General features: G+C 46.2%; 2 protein-coding genes across 3 annotated transcripts in view; both read right to left on the reverse strand.

The window, feature by feature from the left end:
* Nucleotides 1-90: 90 nt before the first annotated feature.
* On the reverse strand, nucleotides 91-5,988 carry fkbp8 (FKBP prolyl isomerase 8). The gene is made up of 9 exons (XM_079740313.1): nucleotides 5,915-5,988; nucleotides 5,152-5,401; nucleotides 4,805-4,974; nucleotides 4,614-4,702; nucleotides 3,868-4,088; nucleotides 3,303-3,475; nucleotides 3,109-3,186; nucleotides 1,591-1,731; nucleotides 91-952 (listed from the first exon to the last, which is right to left on the reverse strand). Exons 1-9 carry the CDS (start codon nucleotides 5,915-5,917, stop codon nucleotides 866-868), a joined length of 1,212 nt encoding a protein of 403 aa, XP_079596439.1. The 5' UTR covers nucleotides 5,918-5,988; the 3' UTR covers nucleotides 91-865.
* Nucleotides 5,989-6,764: 776 nt separating this feature from the next.
* ssbp4 (single stranded DNA binding protein 4) overlaps nucleotides 6,765-11,129 on the reverse strand; it is an 11,379-nt gene continuing 7,014 nt past the window's right edge. The window contains exons 9-11 of one of the 2 annotated variants that reach the window (XM_079739967.1): nucleotides 10,473-10,501; nucleotides 10,166-10,267; nucleotides 6,765-9,461 (exon numbers count right to left, since the gene is read on the reverse strand). In XM_079739967.1, coding sequence (XP_079596093.1) covers nucleotides 9,381-9,461; nucleotides 10,166-10,267; nucleotides 10,473-10,501 — 212 coding nt within the window. In that variant the 3' untranslated portion in view covers nucleotides 6,765-9,380. Of the gene's footprint in view, nucleotides 9,686-10,165; nucleotides 10,268-10,472; nucleotides 10,502-11,129 lie in introns of both variants that reach the window. The other variant, XM_079739968.1, reaches the window with a different exon arrangement.

Genomic DNA, 11,129 nt, shown 5'->3' on the forward strand with positions numbered 1-11,129 from the left:
AGTTTACGGTACGAATCCCCGCGATATCGCCACCAGCAGAGCGCAAATGCGCGTGCTCGCCAGGATATGAGTGAGTAAAAACAAAGCGACTGACGTCATTCATACATACATTGGCCTCTCAGTCACAAACGGTCACCAACTTTTATTGCATAAATACAAATTTAACAAATACAGGGAATGTTATCTACTTGAAGTGACTTTGTACCTATACGTTTGTCACGGGCCCCGTTAACTTCGGTTGCGTACCTTATGTGATCATTCAGTTATTCAGTGCCATTTTGTGTTGGAAAAATTTTTAAATACAAAAGAAAAACAATTAATGGAATAGCAATTAGAAGAAAATCGATCACAGATACAAATAAACAAAATAATATACAGGATCTCAACCTTCAAAACTCTGGAATATCAATCAAGGAGGTATTTTTACTTAAATAGAAAATAAAAGTCAGAATTTCTCAGAGCCAGTCTTGTAAAAATCCACAATCAACAGATTACAAAATATAGGAGTCAAGGAACATATCACATTTTTTTCATCTCATGATGCTAATCCTATAATATATTCTCTATATATGTATGGCATTACATTTTCATTCCAAAGCTCTACTTGATTTATGACATCACTATCAAAGACAAGATATTGGCAGCCAAGAAGAGCAAAACATAACAATTAGTGTCTTGTAATGTGAGGCATATAGATACACATTATGTCACATTCGTTTTCACAAATATCGATATCCCATTTGATGCACATTGTACTGCCACACAGCGGAGACGCCTGGATAGTCACAGTGAAAATGCACCTGGCATCGAGGAATCATTTCCTTCAACAAAAGTTCCAAAGGACGTGGGTTGTCCGATCACAGGTTCAGTTTCTGGCCGCTATGACAACTGATAATGCTACACCACCAATAGCGACCGCCGTGGCCCCAAACAGCCACTTCCAGCTCAGGCCCTACAGAAGAATACAAACACATTATAAGGATATGAAGATAACTTGTAGATTACCGTTTATTTGTACACTGCGTCATGGCCTCAATGATATCTGCTGATATTTTAGGACAAATTATCCTTGAATCCTTTCTTCTTTGAAATATTTCTGTGGGAGATGAAATGTTCCTTTAGTCATGCTACGGTATAAATGGGCCCTTTAACAGATGAGACCTAACAACAACATGTTGCCGTTTCCCTGGTGCTTCCCTGGTGTTGTTTAGAATTAACATGCGGCATGTCTATTTCAATGAAAGTATTCATTAATGAACCTACTGCCAAGTGTAAAAAAGGATTGCCCTGAATCTTTGTATACAGGTAGCACACGACTCCCGTTTCTGCTTGTGTGTTCTCCTGTTTGTTCTTTGTGTTTAGTCACACTGAATCCGTGCATGTCGGCCATCTGTAGTCTAACCCTGTTTTCTCTGCGACGTACACACGTCTCTGTGCATCTCTGCGGAAGCATACTTCCCTGTTAAAAGCAGGATGTGCTCGTGTCAAATCAAATGGAAAAAAAAGTAAAAACGAAAGCAAAAAAGGGAAAGACGGCGGCGATTTCACATCATTTCATCATGAGGACTTGTTAAGGGACCGCGCTCTCACCCAGGAGGCCGTGGCGCGGCGTTTCTGCGAGACACTGCCCGCGCTGGCAGGGTTCCCAAGCATCTTCTTGTACATGGCCTGCTCCGCTCCCCTCTGGTCCGAGTTCTTCTTCACCAGCTTGGACAGCTCGGCGTGGATGGTCTTTATGAAACAAACAAGACCAAAGGGGAACGTCAGCGGGAGTTTGCTTGGCTGCGGTCCAGGCCGTGGAGGCGGTGGAACGCGGCGCCCGTGAGCGTTTCAGTGGCCGCCGCTCCATCAACCACGCGCGCTCCATTAGGGCCGAATAAGAACACAGTGCAGGGAAGATAAACTGTTGTTAGGATTCATGTGCTTCTCGGCAAGACCTCCTATTCTGTTGCCCTTTAATCTGCGCAGCTCTTGTTTAAAAGTAAATAAATAACATAACCGCCGTCCAAAACAACGCGACTGCAGTTCTCAAACCCCTCAAAAGGCCTGTGCTGCTGCCATGGTCGGGCAGCGCGACCAAATTAGTCCAGGCGGATAGTAAAGCTCCGTGACCAAGTTGATTCTTTAAACAAGCAGGAGAAGAATTGCATTTCGGATACGCCTTTTCAGTCAATATACTAAACGTATGGATTGGGTGACATGTAAATATTTCACCCTCATATTACGCTTGGATGACGATGATTTTCAGGGAACGCAGACGGCTGCATCCTAGGTCAACTGTTAGGACCGGTGATTAACTGTGCGAGGCTATACTTTAAGGCTTCCCCCGGGTTATTTTTAGAGCTGCACAGCTCCTGCTGTGACATAGGGTTTCAGCAACGCACCCTTGGCATTTGAGTTGTGTATCCATGCAGGCTCCATGAATGCACCCTTATGTTTTGGACAAAATGTAACAACAGCAGCTCTACGGCGTCGGTACGATCACGGTAGCATGCTTAGTTCCAAAGTTACATCGAGGGCAATATCAGATTACACCCAGAATAACTAACAACACAGTGGTGGTTCAAAATAAAAGAACATGCCGGCCTGTGGTTTACCCAGCATCAGATACATTCCCGTGGCCGACGCATGGAACATGATGTAACCCCTCCTCTACCAACCCATTATGATGAACAGTCGGAATCGTCCCCCATGTTCACATTCGCAATTCAACCTCAACACGTAGCGAGGACATGAGGACAGACTGACAGATGGGAGTAGGACTGAACTAGAGGGTGGCAGCAGCTCCACCTGGGCCAGGAAAGCCCACTCGGTGAGTCAAGTTCTGTCACGCCGTTTAGCAGCGCCAACAGTTATCATGAATCCCTCCATACGAGTACGGCGGGTGGGGCGGCGTCAGATATGGTGCGAGGATGAGAAAGGGAGGCAGACCTATTTACAGCAGCAACTTGAAAACAGATCCGGTGAAACGATGAGTCAGGGAATCATAGGGAGAGACCATCTGCCCAGAATGTTTACAGAATGGCGACATCTATTGGAGACATGTGGAACGGGCACCTTTTGGAGCGCGAGATGTTTTGGCTCAACCATTCGTTTTGTTCGCCATACCTTATTGCTGGGCTCCAGTTTCAGTGCTTTCCTCAGTATGCTAATGGCTTCTGCATACTCCCCTTTTAAAGCCAGTACCTAGACAGGGGCGACATCATACCGTTACATATCATAGCAGAACCAGGCATTACAAATGGGCTTACATTGGGGAAAAGACAAAGAAAACAAAACGTGCACCACACGCCGGACGTTACCTTGCCCATGCGGAACAGAGCCTTGATGTTGTCGGGCTGGTGGGCCAGTGCGGCCACGCAGGACTTGAGCGCGGCATCGTAGTGGTCCAGCTTCAGCTGGGAGGCCGCCATGTTGTTTAAGCACTTCACCTTCACGTCCAGCAGCTCCGTCTCCTCCTCCTCCGTGATGTCCACTGACAACGACAACAACAACCACAACAACGACGACGTCGTCACACGGACCCAATGAGAACCATGGGTGGGGCATTCAGTTGGATGAATGGTAAACGGGCTGCATTTATACAGCGCTTTTCCAACCAGTGGCCACTCAAAGTGCTTTACCATATCGCCCAACATTCACCCATTCATGCACACACATTCACGCTCCGACGGCGGTGTCAGCCACGCAGGGCGACAGCTGGCTCTCCGGGAGCAGTCAGGGCGAGGGGCGTCTCGCTCAGGGACCCCTCGACACTCACGCTAGGAGGAGCCGGGGATCGAACCGGCAACGCCTCCGGTTACCGGCCGACCCGCTCTGCCTCCTGGGCCACACGCCGCCCGTGATCCGTCCCGCCAGGGGCCTCACCTTTGGAGCTGGACTCGGTGATCGCCAGGGCGATGCTGTACGAGTTGACGGCGAAGGCGTAGTCGGCGCGCTGGAAGTGGGCGTTGCCCCGCTCCCTCTTTAGGCCGGCCAGGGCGGCCTTGTCGGCGGGGGCCAGGAGCTCCAGGTCAGGGCCGTCGCTGGCCCCCTGCAGCTCAGTGTGGAGCAGCAGCTCTGCCTCGGGGGGGACCGCGGGGTCAACGCTGGGGGGGGGGGGGGGGGGGGGTACAGCATGGATTAGTTGGAACTCGCACCATCCATATCAATAATGAGTTATTTCAAATTCTCAATGTGCAGGATTCAGAATAATCCTCTTTAAAGAGGTGAAAGGCCCTCCACATTGTTGTGAATACAAAATATATATATAATATATAACCTGAAATACGAAGAAATAAATCTCATTTCCACTAGCGTCGAGATGGATGACGACCAACAGCATGTCAATCAAAAGCACAGAGAACAGCACATTTCGTTCTCTGGACTGAGAACACAACATAGACTCAAAGATAGGGCTCACTGGATATACTACACCCTGCGAGACTAACAAAGAAGCAAGGCTGATTAGCCCATCTTGATGTGTGGTAAAGGACCCGTATCAAGATGGTTGGATTTGGTCGAACAACTCTTTGAAAAGGTCCCGTGACAGGTCCCAGAGTGAGCAGCGTTTCAGGCTCTGTGTGTATTCTTGTATTCGTTGACAGAGTGAAGCGATGACCGGGAAAATGTACCTCCCACGGGAACCGTAAGCGTATTTAGCGTCAACCGTGACGACGGCCTTCTCTCCCATCTCCATGAGCATCACGGCAAGGTCCAGCGCCTGGAATAAAACATTTGTTAAATACAACAGCAACCACACACCTTTACGGCAGATCCGCCTCATGGTTCCTGAAAACGTGTGGCTGACTTTGTTCCGCTATACCTGAATGACATCGCCGTCTCCCAGGGTGAAGGAGACTGAATGGGGCTCCTCTACGAGAGAGCCGTCAGCCAGGGAGGTCTGGAGACTGATAATAACGTTCTGGCCTTTCTGTGGCCGACTGTCCCGCCCTTGGCCTGCTTCCAAGACTTTCTTCTTCAGCATACCGTTACCTGCGGAGAAGACGCGGTTAAACAAACAAACAAACAGCATAACGCCTAGCAGAGGTATCTCCAAGCAGGGAACTGGAGAAGGGCTTCCTGGTACTGTCTTTCTGACATGGGTAGGGAGGAATGGTACCAGTTTCTTTCAGATAGAGGGACTGGTCTAGCTAGCGTCGGTCCACATACCCAAGATATCCAGCCATTCTTCAAGTGGTGGTGTGGGGACACGCTCTTCTTCTGTGTGTGACTCAGACTCATTCTTCCCACCACCAGCGTCTTCCAGGGGAGGTGGGTCGTCGTCAATGTCCTCCTCATCCAGCATCTCAAAGTCCTCCCCGCTTTCCAGCAGCGACGTTCGCTCTGACTTCTTAGTAGTTTCGCTCGTACCGTCATCAAGGTCCTCGGTGACGCCGATTGTCTCCGTGTTTTCAGTCGTCTGTGTGAATGAAATATGACATGCTGCTGATTACACCAAACGACTGTGAAACCATGAACTACAAATTGGGTTTAAGAGGCGGACACGAAGGTCTGTTGATATTCATCGAGATCAGAGGCACTACTGAGGTGATCATAAATCATATTGTTCATTGAAGAAAACACGTTGATTGAGACAACAAATAGAAAATAAATACAAATCGCGCTGCGCTTGGAATGTCAATCCCTGCATGCACGTCTCCGTGATGGAATGATAGAGAGGCAAACGTATAAATACATATAGATTAACCACCAATGCAGCCGGCTGGATGCTCCAGAACTTTCTGGCAAGTTATCTGCAGCCTCAGTGCACAGCTAGCTAGGACCTCGTAGCATTAGCCGATGGAGCTAACGTTAACGTAACTCGCGGTGCTGCACTCCTCTATTACCAGCTATGCCGCACATAAGTGGATACGTCGTAAACGAAAACTGAAATTATTTTACCCAAAACTCAAAGATTTAAGCTGGCTCTTACCATTGTTTCAGGTTTAGTCCAAGATCGGCAGATCCGAGGTCAACACCCGACTGTCACTTTTGCAAACAAGTCTACTTCTACTTCCTGGTGCCCTCGGAGCTGCCTCGTTCCTATTGGACAGTTTACCACGCCCCATTCTTGAAATCTGGCCAACAGCATCGCATGTGCGTTTGGAAACTAGAGCTTTGTTGTCACTTGTCAGCAGCGCTCAGCACTCAGCGCAAACACTCAATACAGCCCGCCTGCTCATCTGTTAATTATATGTGCACCAACTTGTGTTGTTGCATTTTGTATCTGATGTGCGATACAAATGCAACCATTCTAATAATATAATCATGAAGGCCGTCTAGTATTACATAGGCCGGAGAGCTGTACTATGAAAGAACTTCAGTCTTAATCTTAGTATTCCTCAATAAAGATTATATTGTGTTGTTCTTGGAAATGGTTTATATTATAATGTCCATCATCACTTCATGGAACAAGCTATCACAAATAAGGAAGACATTGACGCAACGCAGAAAAAAAATCAATTGACATTTATTATTGATGCATTGTTTCTTTTTTTGATAAGCAAATTATCCGTTTTTTCTTTCAGTCTAAAGAAACTTTACAATATAAAGAAACATACAAAGGACATCTTTATTACCTACACAAGACACCTAAGTCCCTAAGACAAGATTCTGAACTACCCTACCATGAAATACAAAGCAAACCCAAGAGACAGACTGCTTCATATTGAATACTGCCATGTCATCAGAAAATGACCATCACAGGTGCAGGAGGGTGACGCATAACCATCCTCCTGAACCCCGTCCCACCCCAAAACCCCCCTCCCCCCCACCCTCGGAGCGCATCTCCCTAATGGTACAGTATTATACATCACAATAGAAGTACAGAGATGGGCGACAATTGATATACACAGAGGACTGAGAGAGGATTGTGAGAGAGCATCAATCTATACAAGGCTATTACAAGAGTGAATAGCAAAGAACACAGTTTTTCCCCATAAGTATTACTTTGTGATCTATTGTTAATTTAAAACAAGTTTTTCTAAGTAATTTTTTCCTTTTTTATATGTTTTTTACTCTTAAATTGATAAAAATCCTTCATATTAAAAACTGTCATATGTGGTCACATGTGTTTTTTTTTGTTCTAGTTTTTTATCCCCAAGTTGAAGGCCTTTGAAAAAAAATCCGTAAAATGATCATTTCAAAAAGCACTAGGAAACAGCGCAGCCTGGAGGTGAACGGGGGGAGAACGCCGAGGCTACGAGTATTTAAACATCTTCATTTCACCTCTCTCCCTTCTTACAAAACCCGGTGGCGGTCCAGCATTTCATTTTGCTCCACCATAAATGCAAAGAATAGAGATTCCATTTATAATGTCACTGTGTTTTATACATTTTCAACTTAAAACGTTTTTTCCCCGCCCGAAAAATACAAAGCAAAAACAAAAAAAGTAATTTTAAGCGTATTGTTTCTCTATTATGAAAAAAACAAAAAAACATGGACAGTTTATTTATAATTTACTTTAAGCTGTATTCATTGGTAGTGACTGACATATCAAAACATGTCAATGATATCAAAATGCATTATACAGTATTTACAAAAATAGTCAATAAAAATAATATAAGGGGAAGGGGCGATTAGGATTGGGTGGAGGGTGTGTGGGTGTGTTGGAGGGGGGGGGGGGGGGGGAGTACAATCAAGGAACAGAGGAGAAGGTTTCCCTGGCCACTGACAGTGACACCCCGGAGATGTCCGTGGTCATCTCCCAATATCATCCCATTCATCACAAATCTTATGTCACCAAACTGACAGAGGCTACCAAGGTTCTCTCTTCCCGCTAACGTTTGTGTCCTTGTTTGCAGATTCCGTTGCTTCTTTCATTCTCTTTTTCCGTAGAACAGTTTTTTTGTCCTCTTGAATTGCAAACACATTTAAATATAGATAAAACAACACAAAAGCAGAAAGCAAAAAAAAGGACAAAAGGCAGGACTCAGAATTCCCCCCAGCCAAAAACCAAAGAGTTATTATCTTCCATGTAAGATAGAGCAGATGCAGCACCATCCCTTTACCCTCAGAATAGCCTATGCTGCTCAATGCACCCGGGACACAGAAACCTGTTCATCCCCTGGGACTGGGTACCCTGGGGTCAGAACACTGGGGGTGAGGGAGTTGGTAGCATAGGGAGCTAGGCCCCAACTTGACCCAACGCAGGGCAGCAGGCTTCAGCAGGAGTTCACAGTAGAAGCAGACACCAGCCAGGGGTTCGAGCGACTGGGTGAAACCATGGTGACAAGCCCTCTTTGATGTGGTTCAAAAATAAGAACAATAAAATGGTGAAGGATGAAGATGTACATATTTCATGATTCACAGACAAGATGTAAATATTTTTTTTTTTAAATGAGACGACCACAATACAAAGCTAAATAGGTCTATATTTACAGTACAGGCAAGTACAATGTAAGAGGATGCACATTTCCGAAGTATCTCTCTGACCATTTACAAGTTATTAATGACCTGTCCGATGGGCAGGTGAGAATACATGCAGAAATATTGAAAGCAACTTCTCTGGAAAATCATACTGGGAACTTAATTATAACAGTCCATTGCCAAAGAGTTAAAATTGAATCTGTAAATTAATTTGAATTGGCCTAATACTAAGAAGATTGATCTTCAGGTTTACCAACCTCCACTATAAAACAAAGAAACTCATGTCTTTTGTTAATAAGATACTGTTTCAAGGATTCTGGTATTTAGCTAAATTAAACCGTTTCTTCAAGGAGTGTAGATAATACATTTTCTTATGCTCACACTTTAAAGAACTCATGATTTCTGTTATATTTCAAAAGGCAAAGGCTGTGTTTAATGGATCCGTAGGTAAACGCAAGGGGGCGTATAAGCATGAAGTCGGACACACAAAAACAAATAAACATTAACTGACATCATGTAAACAGAAATATCATTGTGCATTTTTAGTGTGTGCTTATTGTGCCATTGTCGCCGGTGCTGCTGAGATACAATGTGCCCTTAACAGGAAAATCAAAACTACATAATAAAAAAAATATTACAATTATAATAACATAATCAACCATAATACAAACATTTAGTCAAAACACCATTCTTACCATTATCAGTTCTTTTTTTTTTTCTTTTTTTCGAGTTTTTGAGCAAGGGCTTGTTCTTTCCTTCCAGATGTTAACCCCTTGTTTCAGTCAACTACTGTGTTACCCCTCATTCGCGTGACGGTCGATAGAGTACATGGGAGAGTGGAGGTGGTGGAGGTGGTGGAGGGGAGGCGGCCTCAGGACACCACCTTGATACGGGACGCCGCCCAGTGAGACGGGCCGAGGAACGGAAGGGGGAGAAGCCAGGGGAGCTGGCCAGGGGGTGCCCCGGTGATGAGGCCTCTCCGGCGGGTAGACTCCGGACCCAGAGACCCTCCCTGTTGCTTGGAGACCATTTCATGTTCTCACCCCCATTTTGCAGGCATTGTGATGGGGCCCCTTGAGGGGAGTCCTGCCTTCCAGGGCCATCCCCAGGGGCTGCGTGGTGCAACGCACCATCCAGGGGGAGGGAGGGGGCGGGGAAGGGAGGGAGGGAGGGAGGGGGGTGGCGTGGGGAGGAAGCGGGGGAGGGGGGGGGGGGCAATGCGAGAGGCACCGGGGCAAATGGGAGAGGGAGATTAGGGAGAACGAAAAGGAAATCGAACAAAAAACTAAATAATAAAGAGAGGAAATCAAACACTCATCGTCATGTTGGGTGAATACTGTAAAGAGAAAAGAGAGAGGGAGGGGAGGAAAAGATAAGCCAATACTACTTCAACCGTGTTATTCTACACAAGTCAACGGCAATTGTGCCAAACGTACATTACAACATGCTGCCATAACAAACGTTCCCCGCTCTGACCTCCCCTTATCTGTCGCTCCAACAGGTAGCAAGCACGGCGTAGTCCAGCCAAAAGAGGAAATGTTAAGGGTTCTCAGAACAAGGTGAGGGTAAACCGCTTGATGTGTGATGCGTGTGTGTGTGTGCGCGCGCCCGCGGGGTTGTGTGTGTGCGTGCCCGGCGTCGGTGTGCAATTAATCCGGAGAAGCACACTATATGACATCCTCTCCATGCGCCAGAGAAAGCATACAGAGTGACTCCCTTCCATGCCCGAGTCCATGCTATGCGTATACGTGCATGTGTGTGTGTCTGTGTGTATGTGTGTGTGTGTTTGTGCGAGTGGTGCCAGTCAGGTACTCACACTTTCACTTTGGAATGGGTTTAAAAAGTTGCCTGCCATCTCTCCGTCGTCACGAGGGGTTCCGGGCGGATTGTTCATCCCCGCCATGTTGTTGGGGGAATTCTGGGAAAGGGGAAAGGATAGGAATGTATCCATATTCATTTGCTGTGCGTGTGTGTGTGTGTGTTGACGAACAAGGAGGAAAGCTGGAGCCACCTTCTTTATTTTTAAATGTAGTGATTCTTGTGTCTCTGTGGTAAGTGCGTGTATCACTACCAACTACTGAGTGGTCTAAATGTGCATCATTGCATTGTTATTGAAGTCTCACCTTTGGCAACCCATCCATGTCACCTGACCCTGTGGACACAGAGGAAGAAGAGGGTTACGGTCAGAACGAGGGGGTGGTGAAGGTCATCCGCTCGCTGCCTCCTGCAGAGAGCCAGCCGAGCCATTCTTCATCCCATTTGTTTTAGCCCCTACTCTGTTGATTGAATCGATCGCATCTCGGTCTCCCCTCACCTGCACAATTGTCTGATCAATACCGCAGGCGAAAAGGTGTGATGCCTTTAGAAGCCACAAGGGGGCAGTGCCACTCCACTAAAGTCATTGTCGCCATAGAAGTTGGCAGACAGGATGGAAATGACTCATGGGATCCAGCTATGATGTGTTGAGGCCAGAATGCTGAATAACATGGCTTCTGACCGGTCTAGCCTCGAGACCCAGGAGTGTCATAAGGTATTCAGTCATGACGCAAAAAAATACAGATATATTTTCCTACATTGTAGTAATCAACAATGTCTTCATGTACTTGAAAGCATTGAGCAAACAATGGCAAGAATTGGGGTGGAAGTCAATAATACAGTATTATATTGAAACATAAATCAACTCTTCTTTCTAAAGCTTAAGGTTTGGCACATGCGCTGTCATCCCCTCAGAGTGTTGATAATCCTCAGCTGTGGCTGAAGGTGTAGAGAGATGGGTTCAC

Source organism: Pollachius pollachius, assembly GCF_949987615.1.
Source record: "Pollachius pollachius genome assembly, chromosome: 7".
Taxonomy (NCBI): domain Eukaryota; kingdom Metazoa; phylum Chordata; class Actinopteri; order Gadiformes; family Gadidae; genus Pollachius; species Pollachius pollachius.

Bases quoted from the DNA above. Each gene is read 5' to 3' on its own strand.
- fkbp8 (XM_079740313.1), bottom strand. The intron at 4,975-5,151 runs GTATGTGGACCG...TCTTCTCCGCAG, and splicing joins AGAATGGCTGGATATCTTGG to GTAACGGTATGCTGAAGAAG. The intron at 3,187-3,302 runs GTAACGTCCGGC...GCCCCTGTCTAG, and splicing joins CTCTGTTCCGCATGGGCAAG to GTACTGGCTTTAAAAGGGGA.